This window comes from Phasianus colchicus, chromosome 15 (genome assembly GCF_987193195.1).
Source record: "Phasianus colchicus chromosome 15, bPhaCol1.hap1.1, whole genome shotgun sequence".
NCBI classification, from domain to species: domain Eukaryota; kingdom Metazoa; phylum Chordata; class Aves; order Galliformes; family Phasianidae; genus Phasianus; species Phasianus colchicus.
In genome coordinates, this window is record NC_143450.1 from 18,305,167 (window position 1) to 18,328,589 (window position 23,423).

Consider the following 23,423-nt stretch of genomic DNA (forward strand, 5'->3'; position numbering starts at 1 on the left):
CACTTTAGTACTTTAAGACAATTATGCAGTGACTTTTCTTCTCATTCTGCAATTCTTGTATGGCTGTTCTTGGTGGTGGTTGCCAATGCTTAGAGAAAGTTGAGAAAAATGTGCCCTGGAATTGGATTTCTGTAAAGAGGCTGCAAGTTATTATTCTGGAGCAGCCTCAGAAAGACTGGGAGAGCTGTCAGCTGTGGTGGGGTGGGGGCGGTCACCAGACAATTAAAGTATTTCGCTGTAATTAATGGGGTGGGGAGGGGGAGAATGCTAGTTCAGTCATCCTGGTGCACTTGTGTCAGCAGGTGAGCTGCATATGGGTTTTGTTTGGCGGTCCTTGTGTAACAGTCAGTGTCCAATGTGCAGTGGTTTTGGTGTTCTTCAGCTGAATCAAGAATGGTTCTTTCTCTCTGTAGATGTGATGCAGACCCATCAGCCTTAGCCAACTATGTTGTGGCATTAGTTAAGAAAGACAAACCAGAGAAAGAGCTAAAAGCTTTCTGTGCTGATCAGCTGGACGTCTTTCTGCAAAAAGGTACTTTGAGTCACGTTTGGTTTGGGGCTTTTTGTTTTAGCACAAGATTGTATTTTTGTAGCCTGGTCTTGTTTGTGGGGAGCAGGAAGAATTAAAAGCTAACACTTGGGTTTCTTTTAAAATGTCTCATACTGCTGGAAGTCTCTCCGTCAGATGTTTGATGACTTCTGAAAACCTGACCCATGTTGAGCTTTTGGAGAGCTTCTCAGGGCCGTTTGGTTCAAATTCAAGGTGTTAAAATCAACTGTTAATTTTATTTGGTAGGCTAAGCATAGACCTTTTTCCTTGATCATAAATTCCAATCGCTTTTGCCTCTTAGAACATTTCAAAGTTGTAAATGTGATTGAAAGAAAAGTCTGTGTTTTTGTCTGTGATGCATTTAATGATTTTTTTTTCTGTCTAAAAAGACAAGGTAAAACTCCACAAATGTAATTCCATTTTCTTGAACTATTAATCATTAATCTGAGTTACTGCTGCTATAGTTGTAAGCAGTCTATCAAGGGTTTTTTTTTTTCCAAAGACTTTTCTGGCAAATCCATTCCAAACAACGGCTTAAATCATATATTAAGATGATTTATTTTAAATCATACATGGATATATGATAATATTTTTGTTGTTTTCTCTGTCCTCAGAAACTTCAGGTTTTGTAGATAAACTTTTTGAAAGTCTGTACACGAAGAGTTACCTTCCTTCTCACGAACCCACGAAAGTAGAAGTGAAGCCTGCAGGTCAGGAGAAAGAAGTCATCAAGGAGGAGGTAACCGTATTCATTCTCTACCTGCCTCTAATTTTGAGTGTAGCCATCCTGTAACAGTTACGGGAGAAAACGCAATAGCAAAATCCACTTTGTTGTGTTGGGACTAGTGATCCTTACTATGAAAATGAAAGATAATTCAGGCAAGAATATTTTGAAAACCCTTTGTGAAGTCTGCCTTTGATCGAGGTTAGTAGCATTCAAAAATCCTGTTCTGTTGTCCCTGGTAGTATGAACTGTCACTGATCTGAAAGGATTTCAGAGGTGAGGAAGAAGAGAAAACATTCTATTCCTTACAGAATATTTAAAAAAATGGAGCAGGAAATGTTCTGGAAATTATTTTAAGTGTGTTCTGTAATACTTACAGTTGAATTCTCTATTGAGGATTAATTACTGAAAAAAGTGAGGTGGCATTCCTTTGCCAGCAGTTCTTGCTTTTGTCTTGCTTTTAACCTTTATTAACGAAATTGAAAGCATTCCAGTTTTTGAGAAGGCAAGTAATAGTTTTGTAAGTATCCAAACCCCTTTCAGTTTCAAATCATCCTCACTTGTGTTTGGTACTTCTCTTTTTCCTGTGTTGGTAGTATTCCAAGGGAAGAGCTTTGTGTCTGTGTTTTTGTAGTATTCTAATGTATCACCTTTGAGTAAAGGCTGGGGAAAATTGCTACAGAAGTAAATTTTCTTTATTTCAGTATAGTCTTAGCACAATTTGCAAGATATTTTAGGCTACATGTGTGTTTCCTTTGCTATGGGAAAGATTCAAATAAAGTCAAAGCAGATAAAATATTCCGGTTCTTTCCCTTCCAGGGATGCTTATGTCAAGAAGTGCTAAGAGCAAAAACTGTTGTTCTCTTACAAATGAACCTTAAGAAATGTTGTTTGATGCAAGTATTCTGAATTGGTATTGAAATTTATTCTTGTGTTTGTGAGTCTAATATAAGATGAGCTCACATCTTGGTTGGACATGAGCTGGAATGAGTTGTTCTGTCTTCAGTGTTTGAACTGTTGGACAATCTCGATGGTAACAAAGAATTGATGATCGAACTCTGTTGGTCAGCTAAAACAAAGTTGTATTATACTGTATTGTGGAAAGTGGATTGTTATTTGGGAGAAACGATTCATCAGTCCATTTCAATCAAAGCTGCTACTTGGTCTTTCCTTTCTTATGTCCTTTTGTGTTTGAGGGTTAGCTCCAGAATTCTGTGACAGTTTATTGTCATTGTAGCTTTGGTGATCGAAGGTTGTGATTTGGAACTACAGAAGGCTTTCATAGTTTGCTGATCAATTCTTCAAAAACTGACATAATTTCTCAGTTTTTTAAAACTATTCTTTTAACTTAAACAGCAATTTAATGGTGGGAGGGGGGACTGCTTTGTGTAACTGATTGGTTTTGATTTTAATTTTGTTTTGGTTGTGTTTCAGGGATGTGAAAGAAGAAAAAGAATTATATTGATGATAGTTTTATGTGGCAGGACATTCAGTAGCTATTGTACCTCAGGACTTTGATTTGTCATGCAGCTCAGTGTATTGCATGATTCCTGCAAATGGAGGGCAGAAAATAAAATGAGAATGGAATCATACGTAACCCTTGGTTGGAAGGGATCGTAGTGGAGATCATGCCATCCAAACATGTTTTCAGAGTATCACCTCAAATTGGGCTATCCTGAGCCCTGTCAAGGCAAATCTTGAGTATTTCTAACAATTCTTCCTGAATAATCCTAAGCAGGGATGATTGAATCGTTATTTAAGGCTGCCTTTCTGTATTGTTTTGATTTGAAAAAAAATCTTTGTTTTTAAAAAAAGGTAATGTTTACCCTTATTTTGTAGTTGTCTGTTAAACAGAATTTTCAAGAATCAGTTGAAGAAGAGCGGGATAGCAGGAAGAAGAAGCATTCTAGTCCACAGAGAAGCCGTGCAGATTCCAGTGAACAAAGGCTAGTAGTTGAACCAAAGTGCTGATATCTTCTGTATTTCCCAGCAGTCTTTAGCTGAAGGTTTATACCTCTTAGCTAGGTTATAACGTAAAACAGTGATTTACTGCCCACTTTCCTCTGTCTGCAGTGTATTTCTGTGCTGATTGCATGTATGAGAACCCTACCCTAGATTTTGGTCTCCTTGGGAAAAAATGGCAATACTTTTCCAATGTTGATACCTAGAGATGTTATCAGTTCCATTCTTTCTCTTGTTATATAAATGAAAATCATTGGTGGTGGGGGTGATGTTCCTACTGCATTTCTCTTGTCTCCTTCACCAAGACAGACACAAATATACATCATTCTTGAAACTTCTTCTGTTTTTCTTCATCTATAACTGCCTCGCAGGTCTAATTTTTTAGTCCTCCCTTGGTTGCTTTCTGTGAATGAATTAGTTTCTCTTTTCATAAATGTAGTCTACATATGTGTTTTTCTAGAACCAGAGAGAAAAGGAGAGATGATGGAAAATGGAGGGACTATGACAGATACTACGACAGGAGTGACCTGTACAGAGACAAGTCCAGCTGGCGGCGAGGCAGGAGCAAAAGTCGGAGTAAAAGCAGAGGGCTGAGTCGAAGTCGCAGCCGCAGCAGGGGTAGAAGCAAAGACCATGATGCAAACAGAAGTGTTGGTGAGTACTCAAGGTGTTGCTTTAGGAGGACATCTAATGTCAGTGATGTGTGAGGACTCCTACATGTTGTATAGTCTAGCAGGCTGTAGATGCCCTGGAGCAATCTGAGCAACTTTCGAGAACTTTGTCTTCCTGAAATCATTAAGATGCTGTTCATCAGGGTAGGATAATTAAGGGGGTTGTTTTCTTCTTTGCTAACCTGTTAATTTATCCACAGGTGTATACCAGTGGATATCAGTAGCTGATATTTACGTGCTCTATATGCTAACAAAGCTGCTGATTTTTTTAAAGATGCACTCTTTTTTGCAAAGTAGTGTAAATCTTTTTCACTTTGTTACCATGCATTTTTAGAGAAGGTCCTTTCATAGTGAAGGTTGTTACCACACAATCCTTTATTTCTTTAGGGTTAATTCAGAACTTTAGGAAAAATTAGAGGCACAGATTACAAATGTGTTTTGAGACCACCTTAATTACTGATGGGTGGAGGTTCACCCTTTCTACTTCAAGAGGGAAAGCTAAAATCCAAGAAAGTATTAGGAGTAAAAGAAAGAACATTCATTTTGTAAAGAAACCATCTAATTTTCTGATATTTAAAATGTGCCTGCGTTATGTTAGTTGTTGATCCGTGGGTAAGACTAATCTTCAAAAACAATTTCATGTACAGAATAATGAATATTTAAGCAAGTGTCTGTGTTGTTGTGTAGGGTTTTTATTTTTTTCTTCTAGGGCTCTGATATACAGAATAAATCATGAAGGCTTACCTGAATTGTTTTGATTTCATTTTGTTTTTTTAACCAGAGCACCGTGAGAGATCAAAGTTCAAGAGTGAACGAAATGATGTTGAGGGCACATATAATCCAGTTTCTGCATCTGCCAGTAACTCTACTGAACAGTATTCTGCTGCACAGTCTATTCCCAGTGCTGTTACTGTAATTGCACCTGCGCACCATCTTGAAAACACAACAGAGAGTTGGTCAAATTATTATAACAATCATAGCAATCCCAGTTCATTTGGCAGAAATCCTCCACCTAAGAGAAGGTGTCAAGATTATGATGGTAAGCTAACTGTTTTCTAGTCCTTGAATTCCTGCCTAGTTTTTATTATACTACAATTTCCATTTTTTTTTTTCCCCATTTTCAATTTTCAATCAAAATGCAGAAGCCTTTAGAGTACCTTGTATATAAAAATGCATGTATGTATGAGCTATATTTAACTGGAGAAAGAGTTTTTTCTTGCTGGGAGCAGTTTACTTTTAATTTGGTAGCTGCGGACATACAGATGTTGATCACAGTTCTGTATATGCCTTGGCAAATAATTCAGCAACTAGCAGTTCTGAAAAAGGTTTCATTGCACATGTTTAACCTAAAACAGGTCATGCATCTTTATTTTTCCACGGATTTTATGGTGCATAATGTATGTTTGTATGCTTTTATGGAAGATTACTTTGAGTTGTTCTGCAAATGCATGTGGTAGTCCTAAATTAGTAATTGTGTGTTCTCTTTAGGATGAAATCCCAGCAAAAAACTGGGGTGATATTGTTTTGGGTTTTTTTTCCTGAAAATATAATTTTTCTGTTTTGCAGAGAGAGGATTTTGTGTACTTGGTGATCTTTGTCAATTTGATCATGGAAATGATCCGTTAGTAGTAGATGAAGTTTCCTTGCCAAGTATGATTCCTTTTCCTCCACCACCTCCGGGACTTCCACCCCCTCCTGGTATGCTTCTGCCTCCCATGCCAGGTCCAGCTCGCAGTTTGAGGATCCCAGTTCCACAAGCTCATCCGCAGGCACCACCTCCTGTTGTGCTTCCTGTACCAAGTAAGTTAAAGCACTTTTCTCTGTTACTCTGTCTTAAAAGTTAAAGTTGTGACTCTTTCTGAAAGGAAGGTACCTGTAGCTGAAGCAATGAGTTGCAGTTTCTTTTCTAGCCATGTACTAACCAAAAGATTGCCAAAATAATTTTGAAAACTCAGCCTGTAAAACGTGATGTTTCTTATACTCCAAATTGAATTAGATGAATAGAACAGATGGGGAAGGGAAAAATCTTTCAGACCGTCTCATAACACAAGTGTTGTTTGGACTGACAACTTTTCTGTTTTCTAGTGCAAAAACAGAGAGGTCTAATCTCAAAGTTTTAATAAATGGTTTTGGTACTATATTGTATCCAGTTTCTTAGCAGCAGATACCTGATAGATCCATGACCTGTTCAGCAGTGATCTCTGAGGCAGTTCAACCTTTTCTGTTTTCTCATTGTTTTATAATGTAAATTCTATGAAGAAAAATCTAAGAATATTGAAGGTGTGGTTTTATTGCTCTCTTTTCCAATAACACAATACATGTTTTGACAGTCATAGCAGCTATGGGATGCAAAATAAGTTCTGTATCTGGTTAACACTAAGCAATTAGTGGGCAGGCTTCTAGAAAACATTTCCAAGTGGCTGTAGGAGGATTAATTAATAAATTAATCTTTGGGAATACAGTTGTTGTTTGTGCTAGTGTTATTTTAAAATGATGCTTCTGGTGAAATTACATATGGCTATAATTTTGTGGAAGGCTTGAGTGTATCATTGTTAATTTTAGTATGTTGCATAGTATTATCTCAAGTGTCCTTCCTTGGAATACAGTAAGTAGGGAGCATGTGTGTGCTGCATACAGGGAGAAACAGCTAGACCTTGCCTGTTAACACCTTTTGCCCTGTAGCTTTTGGTTTAGAACTGTAATTTTATGTGGTTTAAATGTTGCTGGTGTGACGTCTTGTTCTGAGTAAGCCTCGATTCTCCGTGGCAAGGCTGAGGGAGGAGCTGCTTTAGCTAATGAAGTTCCAACAATAATAAAGCTCTGGGGAAGAAAATTTTATATATATATAAATATATATATATTAACTCTTAAGCTTACAGCTTGATTCATTCTGGGATAGAGGGAAAGGTTGTTGTAATCAGAGTAACTTACCTGAGTGGGGCTTCTCATCTAACTTAAACTTCTGATGTGGTAGAGCTGTGATCCTTTACAAGGAATAAATGAATTGCACAGAATTGTTTGCACGTTTTTTCTGTGGAGTGTTAGTGATCTGTTCCACGATGTCGTTGTAGGACCACCTTTAACTCAGTCCAGTCTAATAAATAACCGTGAGCAGCCCGGGACGAGCGCAGTGCCCAGCCTGGCGCCTGTGGGAGCACGGCTGCCCCCCCCGCTACCCCAGAACCTCCTGTACACAGTATCAGAACGTAAGCAATTTTTTAGTTTTTCTTAAATGTGCTTGGCATGTAAATGTTACATTTCTTCAGTTTGTGGGATTAGAGGTTATTACCTCTGTCTTCTTCCGGTAAACACAAATCTAAAAAGTGTTGCCTTTCCTTGCGGACAGCGCATCATCCTGCTGTTGCTGTGAGGTGTAGCAGCAGTGTTCTGTCACTGCCCGAGGAAAAGTCGTTTGTAGGGAGATTTTTTTTCATCTCATATTTTCCAAGTAGCAAAACTGTAGCGTAACAAAGGGATCCCTTCATTTCCTAACTGTTTAGTAGAGTATCAGCATGGGAAAGATGCATCTGCTGATCTGTAATTACTGGGTAGCTTGGTCTTCATCTCTACCCAGATCTGTGTACTACATGAGAGATTTTGTTTTCTTTGCTGTTTATCAAAACTGTCTCTACGTTTTTCATATACATTAGTACTTCATTTCTATCCCCTTTTCTTTTCAGAATTGATGTAATTCTAGCTTTCTAACTAAAAACACGTGACATTTGATGGATATGACATCATCTTTACAGAGCACAATTTTTTTTAAACGTGTATTTTATGAAAGGAATAACAAAATAACTAGAGAACCCTAAGTTGTTTTTTTTTAAATCCAATAAAGTTTATATTTTTTTGGTATTGAAAAGAGTAATCACACTTTGATGTTTTATACAAGGACAACTTCAGTTTATGGTTTGTGTTATTTCCTTTGTGAATTCTGTACTTTTTAGAGCTGTTTGAAAGTCATTTTTAGAGACCTGAAAGACTTTTTAGAGTCATTCAAGTATCTCATCAGGGTCTCTGTTCAGTTGCCTCCAAATGCTTTCAGACCACATTCCCATCTGATTCTTTCAGCTTCGAAGTTTGTTCCAAGGGCTGTTTCTGTCTGTTTTAACTAACAAGGCATCAGTGACTTCAATTCCACTATGTAATACTCTTAAACTTCTGTAGAGGTTGGATCTCATGACCTGTTCTTGCACTGGTACACTTACAGCTGATTGTCATCTTGCAATTGCATGACGAATCCTTGAGGAGGTGGAACTTGTGGTTGAGCTCACACAAGTTCAGTGAAGGTTCTTGGTGGTGTCTGAAGCTGTGCTCACTGCAGAGTCAGCACTGCATGACAAAACATCAGTGCTGAAGTTCGAGGCATCTGCATAAGACTGTAGTCTTCATTGTCATCTTAGAATAAGGACATGTAGAGTGTTTTGGGTCCTGTGGATCCTCTGTATCAGCATCCATTTCTGTTCCAGGATCTACTGTGTTTCTGAGGAGGTTTTTGTTGGGTTTTACTCATTCAAGTTCTTGTATAGGTTTTCCTTTTTTATTATTTGAAAAATGCATCGTCCTGAATGTACTGCGGACTAGATGAAAAATGTGAGTCAGTTCTGTCGCCATCTTCTCAAAGTTATCCCTTGTAATTAGCATTGTGAGTACATCACTAGAGGTAGGCAGCTAATCTCACCCTTATGTGACTTAAGAGAATTCAGTAGGTAAGTATGGGGCAAGCTGCGTGATTTCTCAGCTTGTTTTGATTGAAATCCTTTAACTGCATTCTTCAAAAATCAGCTTCTGAAGTAATATGACCTGTTGGTAGGAAAGAATGAAAATCTCTTTGCATCTTAGGACAAGACATAAGAATAAATACTCAAACTAAATCTTCTGTTATTCCTTTTGGAGCAATTTCAGGCTTGCTGAAGGTTGTGAAAGAGGTACCTCATTTCTTTTTCAGGCAGTTTGCCATCAATATTCAGTTATGGAGACTTACACACTTTTGACAAACAGTAACAATCATTAAAATAGGAGAATATTCCCAAATATACTTGAGCTTAAAGCTTAAGGGCTTTTGTAGCTATTCATTGTATGACCTCTCTTCTCTCTTCATTCAAAAACAGCTTCTTATTCTTGGACACCCATGCATTTCCTTAAAGGTAGATTGACCATGAGTCTTAAGCTCATTTGAAAAACACTTACCTTTCTCTCCTTTTTTTTTTATAGATACGTATGAGCCAGATGGCTATAACCCTGAAGCTCCCAGTATTACCAGTGCTGGTAGATCTCAATATCGGCAGTTCTTTACAAGAGCACAAACACAGCGTCCAAATCTAATTGGCTTAACATCTGGGGAGATGGATACAAATCCAAGAGGTAGGAAGGGTTCCTATTTTTGTCTCAGAACATCAATGTTTATTTTTACATTTTCCAGGCTAAAAGCAATGTTTTTTCTCACTGATTTAGTATTTCAGAGCAATTTTCAGACATCCAAAAATCTGACGTCTCTACTATTTTTTTTTTTCTTCTTAAATTTTTAATGCTAATCTTAAAGTCAAACCAGTCTTATTGGTTTAAAATAACCACTTGTTTGGGAATGTTAGAAGGGTCGTTGTTTTTATTATTATTATTATTATTGTTATTGTTGTTGTTGGTTGGATGGGTGGGTTTTTATTCATGTTAGCCTACAGAGGTACTTTTTGAGTATTGGGCCAGTAGAAAGAAGAAAACAAATGGTGCAGGAAGTTGGCTTTAAACAGGAGTTTGAAGCTGGATTTGATTTGACAAGGACATGTGTAAGAGCCTTGGCTTTCTGGAGGTCGTGGTGAGGGGAACTATTGTGGCATATGCTTGTATCTGATGGTCTACTTCTTTTCAGCCTGGTGGTATATTTAAAATGATTGTTGCAGATAGCATTCTAGTTCTTCTAGCTCATGGAAATCCCAGTCTACACTTCAGTAATTCTGAATCATAAACTGGATGAGCGTGGATGTAGTCTCCTAATGGTGACGTGTTCTCTCTCTTAAAAGAAATTTTATACAAGTTAAAGGTCTTAAAAGAAATTTTTGTGTTTTCGGCATAGTTGCCTTTTTCCTCCTGCTTTCTGCTCATGATCTCTAAGGAAAAAGTTGTTGTATGTCAGTATTTGCTGTTACATTTTGGTGTTTCTTACTTACCAGACAAGAAAGTTTGCTTTGTTGTTTTTTTGTTTTGTTTTCCAGAATTTCCTTCCAGGGATTCACCCTGTATAGAATATTATTAGTATTGTTGCAGAAATCATTGTTGCTGTTTCCATCTTAATGAATTTCATAAAATTATGACTGGGTCTGTATTCTGGTTCTGCCTAAGAACCCATTCCAGTTGTAAGGAATTGTAAATCTTGGAGGTGGATCTTCAGACCAATTGTTATGTTGCCTTGTCACGTGTGTGAAAGGTTTTCCCTATAATCATCCCCTAATTTAAGAATGAAGCTGTATGCCTGAAAATGCCTAGACTTTTCTCATCAGAGTAATCAGCAGAACTCTGGCACACACAAAAACGATAAGAAGTTGATTTACATCTCGCACTTCTCTATGGGAGTTGAGTATTTTGTGTGTGCCAGTGGCGTAATTTTCAAACCAAAAGTTTCAGTACCTGTGAGATAAAGCCAAAACTTCATTTCTTCAAGCTGGTACTGATCTTGAAGGTTAGAAGTCTCATCTCTGCTGGCAGGACTAAATGCTTGTATTTCTCCCATGGATTAGCTAAGCTAGTAAGTTATCTCTGAAGTAACTTGCTAAACAGAACTGACTGACTTAATAGTCTTCCTATTTTTTTAAATGTTTTTTAATTCATTCCTATCTTGCTGTTTAAATGAGAGCTTTTTTCAACGTTTTCATTGAGGTGTGGTAAATAACACAGGCCTTTTTATTTTCCTCCAGCTGCCAATATCATCATCCAGACTGAACCTCCCATTCCCATTACAAATAATAGCAGCAATGTAACTAGAGTTGTGCTTGAACCAGACAGCAGAAAAAGGTCTCCAAGTAGTTTGGAATGTCCACCGTTGAAGAAACCATGGCTGGGAAAGTAAGAATTAACAGCTGCAGTTGGCTAACTTGGATGCACTCGATTGCTATCAATGCTGTAAAAACAGTAATTCATTGGCCTCTGTAATTTGAGTTGACTGAGTCAGAAAATGTGTTGATATAATCAGAGACTAAATATTGGGGAGGTTGTTGTTTCTAACCTCTAGAGAAAATTTAAATATGCATTAACTTGCTACCTTACTTAGGTATGTGCATGTCTCTCTAAATGACTCTCTTGTGCTTGTTTTCTCCAGGCAAGCAAATAATAACCAGAATAAGCCAGGTTTTCTGAAAAAGAATCAGTACACTAACACAAAACTAGAAGTTCGAAAAATTCCACCAGAATTGAACAATATCACACAACTCAACGAGCACTTCAGCAAGTTTGGAACTATTGTAAACATTCAGGTAAAAAATAAACAAACAAACAAAAAAAAGCCCTCAGTTTTATGTCTGTATGTGGGTATTTTCCCCTAGAGCCTTCTGGAATACTGCAGCTAAACACTGTTCCTGAGGAATCTTAGAGGAAGCTAGAAGGAGGAGGTCACCAAATTCAAAAAAGCCTTTTCTTTTGTTTTTGAAGGGCTGTTGTGCCTTTGGTTGCTCTTGTTAAATTTGAAAGGCTTGCAGATTTAACAGTATCTAAACTATTCTCAGGTGTTTGAGCAGTTTGCATATACTTTTTGAAAAAGATCTTCTAGATTCAGGTTGGATATTTGGAAAAATTTCTTCTCCACAAGAGTGGTGAGGTGCTGGAAAAGGCTGCCCTGGGGGTGGTGGAGTCACCGTACCTGGAGGTGTTCAATAATCATCTGTGTGTTTACTGGGGACATGGTGTAGTGGGGTAATACTGGTGATAGGTCAGTGCTTGGACTAAGTGAACTTAGAGATCTTTTCCAACCTTGGTAATTCTATGATTCTATAAAACTCTGTGTGGTGTGGAAATCTGCATTATTTCCTAGGATTTTGGCCAAGATGCTATGGGTGTTACCATGTTACATCCTACAAGAAGCTCCAATTCAGTGGTGTCCCTTGGAAAACACTATGTAAACAAAACACAGTTAGCTACATAGTTAGAGTACTGTTTTATTTTTACAGAAAACAGTGACTTCCTTCATCCTCAGTTCGAGGTCTGAATAAAGACAGATACCTGGCAAGCCTCTGTATTTTTGAGCTCACAATTTTATGCCTTAGCCTAAAGGATACTTTGGTTATTTCTGAATCTTGGTAATGCATTCTAAAAAATGTGCTGCCTCAATCATATTGTACTAGGTATATTTTCATTCCTGTGATGATTAATTTTTAGAGAAAAATACTTTTGTATGACTGTTAGATAAGGTTTCTTTGGGAAGGTGAACTTTGCACTGTACGTCCTTGGACAGTGTTTCTATTTCAGGAGGTCAGAATAAAGAGCTTTGGAGTCAGCAGTGGGTCTCTTCAGTTCTATTCTAGTTTACAGTACTTTGAATATCTGATGATATTTTTTAAATTATTTACTCAATTTTTATTGTACTACATATAGTCTTTGTTGCAATTATGCATAGCATTTGCAAAATGTACTTGATTCTAATTACATAGAGTATTTTGCCTTCATTTTAAGTTGCTAATACCATTACATGTTCCACTTGTAATTGTGGATTGCTTGTAGCTTGAATTCCTGCTGGTTGGCATATTCTCTTCCTTGAGAAATGTATTCTCATGAACTCTTTCTTTTAGGTTGCTTTCCAGAACGATCCTGAAGCTGCTCTAATTCAGTACTTAACTAACGATGAGGCTAGGAAGGCAATTTCAAGCACAGAGGCAGTTTTAAACAATCGGTTTATAAGGGTGCACTGGCACAGAGAAAGTGAACAGCAGCCCCCGCTGCTGCAGCAACAACAGCAGCAGTCACCCTCACAGTCTCTTCATCACCAACTTCACCTTCAGCAGCAAGCCCTGACCCCAGCTCCCGCTGTGACAATGCACAGTAATATGTCCAAGGTACTTTCATAAACAACCTTCAGAGTACTGTGGCTTATCAGTGTTCTTAAGTGACAGCTGCTTTTAAAATGCAGCGTGTGTAATCTTTCATTTTTTAATATCTGTTGATATGCAGGCAATGAATAAACCGCTGGCATCTGGTGCCTATGTCCTTAACAAAGTCCCGGTGAAACGTCGCCTTGGAGCAGCAGGTGGAAATCAGTCTGATCTCAGTCAGGCTGGGGCTGTAGTAGAGGACTGTCAGGTATGGTTATGAAAACTGACCGTCTTCGTGCTTCCACTTACAGCTGTGTCTGTTAGCTTAAAGAATGGAACTAGTAAATGGAGCAGAATTTGCAAGTTCTCAGTTCGTTGTTCCTTTTATCACTGATGTTCTGAGACATGATCATTTATTTCTTCCAATTTTCATTAGCTGCTTTATATAAACCAGGGAGAATGATTTCAGAAACAGTGTCACCCTTTTTAGCAGCATAACGTATTTTTGACACTTTCACTTTAAACAAATTTAACAGTTTACATGTGCTGTCAGCTTTCTGTTGACTAACCTAATTACTGTTCCCAGTGATTTTGGTGTTTACACTATGCTTTAACAATGGTACTGGAAATTTACAGAATACTTCTGCAAAGACTTCGAGCTGGTACAGTTTAATTAACACTGGTATAATAAGGCAGCACATCTTCTTGGTCACAAAGAAGTTATTTCTTGTAAGAAAGGAAGAATGCAAGTGACAGTTGCTGCCTTATTTCTTTTCTAAATGTTTGATCAGAAAGTGTGTTAGGTTGTGCTACCAAGCTGGGTTAGTTCTGATACAAGAGCTGAGCGTTAGCAATGTTCCTCATGGATATCAGGATGGAGAAGGAGTTTTTGGATGAAGACCAAAAGAAATGATCTTTTGCAGAAAGCGTTTTAATAATCATTTATGCTGACAGCCCCCAAGTAGGTTGATTGTTAGACTGATGTCTCCCTGCATGTTTTGATTGCATTTCTGTATTTGTCTCCTTTTGTTATTCTGGAAGCATAAGTTGTTTCAGAGAATATATTTAAAGTTACTAATTTTAACCTATTACATATTGTTGCGTATGCATTTTTACTGTTTCAGACATTTCCTACTTCTACAAGCCACTCAAAAATGGTTTATAGTTCTTCAAACTTGAAGGCGGCTATGAAGCCTGGCGCAGGATCTAAACCTCATGACGTACAAGAAGCTCTTAAGAAAAAGCAGGTACTGTGCTGTGTGTTGCTTGATGAACAGTGCAGTGGCTAAAGTACTTTAAAAAGAAAGAATTGATAGAGAATTTAAACCTCAAATGTTACTGTATAGCGTTTTGCACACAGTCAATATAGGCTTTATCATTATGGAACAATCTTGATAATGCACACTGAAGGCTTTTTTCTTTCTTTCTTTCTTTCTTTCTTTCTTTCTTTTTTTTTTTTTTTTGAGGGAATGGAGTTCTGGTGGCATTTCTCTGATTTTAATCTCTGCAAATAAAGGAACTTAACTGACAGCATAGGATATGTTTCTTCAAGGGGTGTTTGGAGGTGGAAAAAAGTTAGTAGAGTACTTCATAGCAATAAATTGGCAAGATTTCACTGTTATTTTCCAGACCAGATATGTTGAATACTTTTGTGGCTTGCAGACTAGTGGCTTTTATTATGGCCCTCACTTCTGTAGCTTGAAAAAGAAAATGTGACATGTGAGTACATGTAATGCTAGACTACTTCTTCTGATTGGAACAGTTTTATTCTCCTAGGAGGCAATGAAACTCCAACAAGACATGAGGAAAAAGAAGCAGGAGATGTTAGAAAAACAAATAGAATGCCAGAAGGTGAGTTTGGAATGACTTCCATTAAGCACATTCTGGTTTTGTAGATATCTGTCTGTTCAGCATTACTCTTGCTGGAATTTATATTGCTGCTCTTTTATTAATATATAGATGTTGATATCCAAGCTGGAGAAAAACAAGTCCATGAAACCAGAAGAGAGAGCAGAAATAATGAAAACGTTAAAAGAACTAGCAGGAAAAATATCTCAATTAAAGGATGAGTTAAAAACTTCATCTACAACCTCTACGCCATCAAAACTAAAATCCAAGACAGAGGTATGTATTGTGCAATACACTTGCACATCTGTCTTCTATAACTGTTTCTAATGTGTCCTAAAAACACAACCATGTTAGATCGGTATGCTTCCTAGCAGTATTTTGAATTTGACTGGTAACTATGGAGAAGCAAACCATGGTTCTAAGTAACTTGGGTGAGGTAGTTACTTACAGCTCACTCAAGATTGTTCCAGTTCTGAAGCATAGAATTCCAGGTCCTTCCAAAAATGAGACTGGGGGAGAGTCCTGGAGGCAAGCAAAAGCATAATGAACTGAATTTAGGGGGAAGTATGGCTGTTGTGTATTGATCTTTTTGTATCAGTTACATAAATTTACTGCTAAAGAGGGGAGTAAAGCATTAAAAGTGTGCATTAATGTTCTGCTTTCCACTTCCATTTTCTCTTTCTGTACTTTTTTCTCTAAGGCACAAAAGGAACTTCTGGATGCAGAACTAGACTTCCACAAAAGACTCTCTTCTGGAGAAGACACAACTGAACTGCGGAAAAAGCTAAATCAGCTGCAAGTAGAGGTAAGTATGTCTGGATTTATGCTTTTAATGCGTTTTATATATACAAGCTTAAAATCCTTTCAAACCTTTACACTTCATTTGCCTTTTTTTTCTCTTTTTTAACAGGCTGCCCGTTTAGGCATTTTGCCTGCTGGCCGAGGGAAGACAGTTCCAGGCCAAGGGAGAGGACGAGGACGGGGCCGTGGTGGGAGAGGAAGGGGAATGTTAAATCATATGGTGGTAGACCATCGTCCCAAAGCACTAACAGTTGGAGGATTCATTGAAGAGGAAAAAGATGAATTGCTGCAGCACTTCTCTGTAAGTATTGAGTCACATTAAAAAGAAAAACTGAAGCTGACAGTTAGGGCTGCACTTTCAATCTCAGATGAAGTGGGTAACTGATACCTTGAGAGTGTGCTTGCAGAGAGAGGCAGGCTAAGAACTCTGTAAGCAACAGCTTATTTTCCAGAGTCTTAAAGATGAATGAAAGTCTTCTTTCCTTTCTGTAGTATGTATAAATTCCTCCTGAATTTGTGGAACAAGCTATGAATAAACAGTTTCAAGAGTGTAAATGTAAAGCAGCTACAAAAGGCATTACATTGGCTGCCTAGTGCATTATTTTAATAGGAAAAGCCAAATGGCTTATTTTTATTCTGCATTAAAATAGTTAAAAACAGATATGAGAAGGCTGAGAAATACCTATCAGTGTGTCTGCTTTAACAAGTATTAGCAATTCATGCACATTTATCTTGTTTCTCTCTAATTCAGAAAGCAAAACACTGTTGCTTTTTCAGTTTCATAAAAGTTAAACTTATTTGGAAACAGCAAATAACTTGGTAGTGTGCAAGGTGAGTTAATGAGTGTGTTATTATGTTAGCTCATTCTGATGCTAAAGGAAAAACACGTTTGGCATTTCCCTCAGTTACACTGCCCAGAATGGCATGTTCTCCTTTGCAAACTAGTGGAGTTCTTTTTGTCTGCTCTTCGGGGCCACCTGGGATTTTAGGCTGCTTGTGCTGCCTCCATAAGTCCTTTTGTATGCCTGTGTTGGGATTTGGGTGGTTCGGCCTTGTTAATTTTTTTTTTTGCTATGTTTTGCTTTTTGCATGGTTTGGTTTTAATCTGTCATAGCTGTGGACATTGAAATTTTCGTTCTTACATGGTGTTTAATTTCTAAAAATAAAACCTTATGCTAATCTGGCTATGCTAGACATTTTTTCCTTCATGGTCCCAGGCAAAATTGTGTTCTGTATTTGCAGAACATACTCAGGGGTGCGTAGCAATCTCCTTTGCAAATAAATGAGCTCTAAAGGACTGGTTTAGCAAGTCTGTAGTAGGGTAGTATTGAAGGGCAAAAAAGATAAATGAAACAGTGAATTATTTGAATTTAATTCAGTTATACACTTATTTCCTTTTTTCCTGCAAAATTAAGTTCCATTTATGAGAATGTGAATAAATCTGAGCTTTTGTCCAAAAATAGAGACACAGGTGCTGCAGTGTTGCCATCCAGTGCAGCTGAGATTCCTCTCTCTCTCAGTTCTGTCCAAAAACTAACAAGGTTTCGGTGCTGCTGTGGTCCAAAGCAATTCAGTTGTAGCACATGATGATGACATCTCTGGAGGAGAACATTACTTTTGTTCCTCATCAATTTTTCTTCTTACAGAAATTTGGAGATATTGAGGATCTCCAAGAAGAAGAGTCCCCACTAAGTGTTGTTCTGACCTTTAAATCTCGCTCTGAAGCTGAGAATGTAAGTGACGTGATGGATTTGTTTTTCCTCAGTTCCAGAATAAGAATTTTTACCTGCTTGTGACTGCCTTTTTGTCCTTAAAACTTCAGTGGGTTTGGATCCCACTTGTTTGAGCTACATAGTGCAAATATTTGTTGTTTCTGCATATAGTGTTGTTAAAGGGGGATGTACTTCATGTTTAATGTATTAAGATGGGTTTTCTGCTGATGTGGATTCAGTGTCACAATCAGTTTAGAACTCTGTTAATATTTTTAGGTTGATGGTAGGTGGGCTTAAGTGAAGTTGCTCTTGAAGACTGAAGAAGGTGATGCGCGTTTGAGATATTCAGATACACATCTGCAATAATTAGTGCTCACTGGGTTTAACTCATTATTGGTGATCTGAAGAATTCTTAATTTGATTTTCCTTTTAAAAACGTGTTCATTTAAAATATAATCTAGGCTGCTAACCAGGGATCCAAGTTTAAAGACCGAAGGCTGCAGATATCATGGTACAAACCTAAGGTACCCTCTGTGTCCACAGAAGTTGAGGAAGAGGAATCTAAGGAAGAGGTAGGAAAACATGTGGGTAAAGTAATAAGAGCTCCTTTAGAATTCAGTTTTCTGTTTACAGAATAAGTTTCATTGAAGATGTTTCTGCAAACCAGAAACTCCTCTGGTTTTGATTAGTCCAGTAGGATTTCCATATTTAAAAAAAAAAAGGGGGAAAGAAAAGAAAAGAAAACACCACTGAAAACTTGCATTTGCAAACTGCTAGGATAAACCTCACATTCTCACATATACAGAGGCTGCTCATCTTTTTATTACTGGGTGTTAATCCTCCACTGAAGGATAAGTTATTAATTCTTAGATTGCAATTATGAGCACTTAAAGGCTTTTAAAGGGTTTTCTGACCTTGTCATTTAACGGACTTGTTTTGGAGAGGGTGGGTGGTTGTTCATTCCTGCTTCCTTTGAAGTCTGGCTTCTTTCCCTTTCTTGATGCAAGAGTCCACCACTCCTCCCTTGAGGCTTGTGGAATGTAATGAGCTGTGTGCACATACAGTGCAGCTGATGCTGTGTTGTATGACAAGATCCTGCGTTACTGCATGGAACTTTGGTTTCAAACCTTGTTTCTTCTTCATCCAGGAGACTGAAACCTCAGATTTGTTTTTGCACGAAGATGATGATGATGAGGATGAAGATGAGGATGAATCCCGTTCTTGGAGAAGATGAAACTTGACGTTAGAAATGTATAACTTTAGGCATATAGTTCAAGCTATATCTTTTAGACGTTTATTTAAGAAAGTTGATGAGCCAAAAAAAGCTTTACTTTCTTTTCAAACCACAAGATTTAAAGTGAGCAAAGTTTGTTATAAAAACATTTCAGAGATAGAGCTGTGATGCCAACCTAGCCAAAGGCCCAGTAACTTTTTATAGAAGTATCAAGCTCACCAGGATGGTGATTCTTTTCTATTTGAGAAGGATAAAAAAGAGAGAAAGAAAACAAATATTAGTATTTTCTTGTCCTCTTTTTGTGTCACCCTCTATTACCTTGTTTTGGGTTTTCTATAACGTGATTGATTTGTTAGCTTATAATTGAAAAGATGTTACAGGTTTTATTTAGCAATATTCTAGGCTCGGGGGAAAGACACAAACTTTCTTTAAATGTTATGAAAGAAAAAAATGCCTCATTTACTAATTGAAGAAAGGTAGCATTTTATTTCATATGCAATCACTTTCTGTAGAAGTTACTAGTGGCTAAACTCATCAGACATTTAAGGATGTTTGAAAGCCACACAGTTTCAATATTTGCTTTGTGAGAGGGGATGGAACAAGAAATCCAACAGGGTATGACTGTAACACTGTCCAGTTCACTCTGTCCTTCAAACCCTGCTTTGCAAAAACAGCAATGACACAGGTTTCAGTTCAGGGTTTACTCACTGATGATCTCCCTCTGTAGTTCAGTACAAGGTTCCAGCTTCAGCCAGACTGTTCATTTGCTGCATTTCTGTATCTGTGAGCTTGAATAGAATGAGTTTCGTGCTTTCCCCCTACATGGGCAACTGCTTGCAGCCCTTCGAAACTCTTCTTCCCCTCTGAGTTCTGTTTATATTGGAGCCAAATCCATGCGGTGTTCAGAGCACAGTGCTTCCTGCCTCGCTGCAGGTGGGCAGTGCTGCAGGGTGGCAGTGCTGCAGGCTTTGGAGCGGTGCTCGTTGGCCTTCGGTTCTGTTGGGACACGTTTCAGATGGCGCCGTTCCATGCTCAGTGCCGATTGCTGTACCATTTCCTAACACCCCCACGCCCACAGCGGTGTGCAATGGTAGGAATGAGGACAACGAGCTCAGATCCTGAAGCCACGTCTCTTAACTGCTGCGTGGCTTTTGTGGCTCGCCAACATCAGTGCCACTTAGGAAGCATTTTCCTTGGCTGTGCATTTGTACAGTGCACTTCTCAGTACACTTTGATGTGCTTTTCTATACAAAATAAACTGAATGTCAGTGAAAAATACTCTCCTCTTTTTAGTTTACCAGAGTATTTGCCAGCAAGTTCCCGACTGAAGAAAATTTAGAGAGACCCCTGAATTGCTGTGGCTCTGATCTTGGTGGCACAGCTGAGCACGCTGTGTTTGCTGCTCCCTGACTGCGTTCCCTTTTTGCTGTGGTGGTGCATTGGAAGTCCAAGCGGTGTCATCTTCAGTTTCCTCATCAGCTGAGGGGAATTCTGCCTTTCAGTGCTCCGCCTCTGCACGTTAAAACCTCTGTATGTAATTTGGACATTCTTGTTAACAGTGAGGTGAAATTGCATATGCAAGGAAATGAGGGAAAACGTATCTTAGCTATTCCCAATGTCTCTCCTCCCATCATCTCTGATGTTGTTCTTATTGTCTGCAGTTCAGTCAGTGTATATGTTGAAATACCCATTGCAGCAACTGTGTTTGAGTCCTGACAGTTAAAAGTGATAGAGGGAACAAAGGATTTATATATTTTTTTGTACAGAGTTTTTTCTTAAACTGTATAATTTTGTAAATACTTTGCTTTTTTGTGTACTAAAACTACCAGCGTATAGATTTCAATAAGAACTGTTGTATTTTTGTATTTGGAAAATGAAAACTACAGTGAATGAATGAAGCTGTAAGAAAAACTGCAGTAGCCTTTGACACAGAACGGGATTCCTTTTCATATGGTTTGGGCTGTGGCAGGGCGGCCGCTGGGCTGGGATGGCAGGATGAGCTGCTGCGCTGCTCCATTCTGGAGGAGTGGTTTCTGGAGAGCTTCCCACGATTGCTTTGCTCTTCTTACTGTTTTCCTTTACAGCACACACAGGCAGTGACGTCCCAGATGCGATTTCTGAGTGCTGAAGTGAAAAAATGAGTTGTGCATCTGAGCTTAGCTTGTGCACTGGGAGCGCACTGTTACCTCATTGCAGTGTGAGTGATGGGCAGCGATCCCAGTGCTGGTGTTTCAAGAGTAGGAAGGGTGTTCCGAAGTGAGCCTTTTGCCCAAGCTCGTGGGTCTCCCTGTAACTTGGGCTGTGCTGGGCAATACGGAGCTGCTCTGGTTTGGGTGTTCGGCGACATGGCAGTACTGTGTGCTTCACTCTGTGGTGCCATTGTACCCTGACGCGTACTTTGTGAGGGCAGCAGCGCAGCCTGTGTGCAGCAGGCAGTGCCTGCAGGTGTGTGCAGGAGGTGTTCAGTCTGTGTGAGCTGTGTGTGATGGGACGGAGGGCACCTGTGGGCAGGGAGAGCTGCACTGCCTGCACTGTGTGTGAGCTGGGCAAAGAGAACAGCAACCCCAGAGCTGGAAGGTTAACGTGGAAACTGTCGCCTGCTTACTGTGAGAATGCACCTCTTCTTTTCCTCCTCCTTAACAAAATCATGTGAAAAGGAATGAAGTTCCCTTGGTGTATAGTAAACTTGTACTATAGTTTTTACAAAATTGTGAACTTGTGTAATAGTGTAATAGGAGATATTGTTGAATTTCTAACTGTTTATACATTTAAATTCATATATGTAATGTTTGTTTTATTGATTACAATCTGAATTTCTAAGATGCATGTTGACTTTTTTGCAATAAAGATATGCTATGGGAATGGTTCCAAATGGAGAAAAGAAAAGGAAAACTAAGTTTAAATAAATTGGACAGCAGAACCATTCAAAAAAAAAAAAAAAAACAAACCACCCAATGATCACAAAAAGAGCGTCATCACTTTGGTGCTGGAGCTGTGTGTGGATCTGCAGTGTGTGAGCACATGGACCTGCTGTGCTGGGGGGTGGCTGAACGACAGCATGGCGGGGTTGGAAGGGGTAGAAGAGATCACTGAGCCCAACCCCCAGCTAACATCAGTTCCTCACAGCATGTCAGATGGGTCCTGCACATCTCCATGGGACTCCACCACCCCTCTGGGCAGCCAGTGCTGTGTCACCATGAAGTTCTTCCACATCTTAGCACAGCGCTTCCTATGCTCAAGTTTTAGGCCATTGCTCCTTGTCCTATCGCTGCACATCCGCCTCCCACCTGCCTTCAGAGCAATGCAAGCACTGATCAGATGTCCCTCAGCCTCTCCCCAGGCTGAACGTTCCCAGGTCCCTCCCCTCTCTAGGAGATGCTCCAAACCCTTTGCCATCCGCGCTGCTGCTGGGACACCGCTGTGCTTGTAGGGCTGAGTGCAGGACTGACACGGGATAAACGTGCTGCAAGGCAGCATCTGCTGCAGCCCCGCATTCACACGCAGCACCCAGTGCATTTCTGTGCTTTGTGCGCGTTGCTCTCAGTGTGACCCTGGGTGTGCCTTCCCACGAGCTGCGATGCGTTCACAGCACTGCTGTGGGTTTTCAGTGTTCCCCTGCTCCCCATCTTGCTTTCAGCCCAGATATTTACTGAGAGCTTATAAACACAGCTGTGTTGGGCTGCCTTTGTATCACCTGAAGGACGGCATCTGTCAGAAGAGCTGATGCTGTGGCTCCTGTTATTGGAATCCACCTTCACAACAAAGGTCCTTCGGCCTCACGGAGCCGAGCTGTCCCACACTGCTGGGCTGGGGGCTGCCGGGAGCAGAGCCCCCCCATTGCGGGGTGGGGTGGGGCAGTGCTGTGCTGTGCTGTGCTGTGCTGTGTGACACAGTGCAGGTGCTGTGCAGTGCAGTGTGGGGCAGTTACTGGGCAGTGCTGTGCAGTGTGATGCAGGACGGTGCAGCTCCCTGTTGCTGAGTGCTCCTGAGGTGAGCACAGCATCCGCCGGCAGCGTGCAGCTCCTCTGCTCTGATTTATTTAAATGCTGATGAATTAAACATCCCTGGCACTTTAGTAATTCATGTGAAAATTATTTGGAGTCGACTCAGTATAATGTACCTCTGCGCGGTCTCTGGTGGCTTAAGATATGTCAAATAGCAACTCCATCCACTCTTTGTTTCTGCTTTTTAATGTGACTTTGGGTTATCTGTAGGTCAAAGAAAAGTGAGGAGGACTTCTCTGAGAGGTGAATCCCCAACTCCCGACTCCAAATAATGACAGATGAGTCTAATTCTGGCCAGAAGCAGCTGCCTGTAAGGAGGTACCTGGGGCTGCAGGTGTTGGCTCTGCTGGGGCAGGGGGACGACTGGGACCAGCAGTAAGGCCAGCAGTAAGACTCACTCATTTGGCTGCACTGTGTCAGTGTCTGACTCTGTCCAATGTGCAGGAAGGGATCCCAAAAGGCGTATGCTGCCTTGAGGGGTGGTTATGTGGGCAGAGGGCTGATATGGGGTGACAGACAGTGCCAGGAGCTCCCACCGCCTGCACTTCCCGGCCCTCAGCTGTGCTCAGGAGGATGCAGCTCTTGCCTGGGGCTGCACTGTAGGATTTTCCACTGCCCAGCTCCACCAGTTCCCTGCAGCCTCTGGGCTCCCACGGGCTCTGGGAGGAACCAGTGCCTTCCAGAGAGTTCCAGGAGTAGCTATAGAGCAACCTGCAGGGCTGTGGGGGCTCTGAGTGGCACTCCTGTGGTCACCCTCCCCCCAAAATAAACCACTGTGGGTGTGGGAAAATTTGCACAGCAAAGCCTTGAGGTGCTCCATGAACCCCCAGGGGTTTCTGCAATGGTTCTTAACCATGAACTTTCTGCTGCTTTGCAAACACCTCTCACCTGCCAGGCTTTCTGGGG

General features: G+C 39.9%; 1 protein-coding gene across 2 annotated transcripts in view; it reads left to right on the plus strand.

The window, feature by feature from the left end:
- Nucleotides 1-21,335, plus strand: part of RBM27 (RNA binding motif protein 27) — a 23,150-nt gene extending 1,815 nt beyond the window's left edge. Inside the window, exons 2-22 of one of the 2 annotated variants that reach the window (XM_031598507.2) lie at nt 414-532; nt 1,165-1,289; nt 3,114-3,220; nt 3,697-3,890; nt 4,689-4,946; nt 5,474-5,707; nt 6,979-7,113; nt 9,122-9,271; nt 10,816-10,963; nt 11,217-11,370; nt 12,679-12,942; nt 13,058-13,186; nt 14,043-14,165; nt 14,695-14,769; nt 14,878-15,042; nt 15,467-15,571; nt 15,677-15,868; nt 17,214-17,300; nt 17,741-17,851; nt 18,427-18,530; nt 19,807-21,335. In XM_031598507.2, coding sequence (XP_031454367.1) covers nt 414-532; nt 1,165-1,289; nt 3,114-3,220; nt 3,697-3,890; nt 4,689-4,946; nt 5,474-5,707; nt 6,979-7,113; nt 9,122-9,271; nt 10,816-10,963; nt 11,217-11,370; nt 12,679-12,942; nt 13,058-13,186; nt 14,043-14,165; nt 14,695-14,769; nt 14,878-15,042; nt 15,467-15,571; nt 15,677-15,868; nt 17,214-17,300; nt 17,741-17,851; nt 18,427-18,513 — 2,962 coding nt within the window. In that variant the 3' untranslated portion in view covers nt 18,514-18,530; nt 19,807-21,335. Of the gene's footprint in view, nt 1-413; nt 533-1,164; nt 1,290-3,113; nt 3,221-3,696; nt 3,891-4,688; nt 4,947-5,473; nt 5,708-6,978; nt 7,114-9,121; nt 9,272-10,815; nt 10,964-11,216; nt 11,371-12,678; nt 12,943-13,057; nt 13,187-14,042; nt 14,166-14,694; nt 14,770-14,877; nt 15,043-15,466; nt 15,572-15,676; nt 15,869-17,213; nt 17,301-17,740; nt 17,852-18,426 lie in introns of both variants that reach the window. The other variant, XM_031598506.2, reaches the window with a different exon arrangement.
- The last annotated feature ends 2,088 nt before the right edge of the window (nt 21,336-23,423 follow it).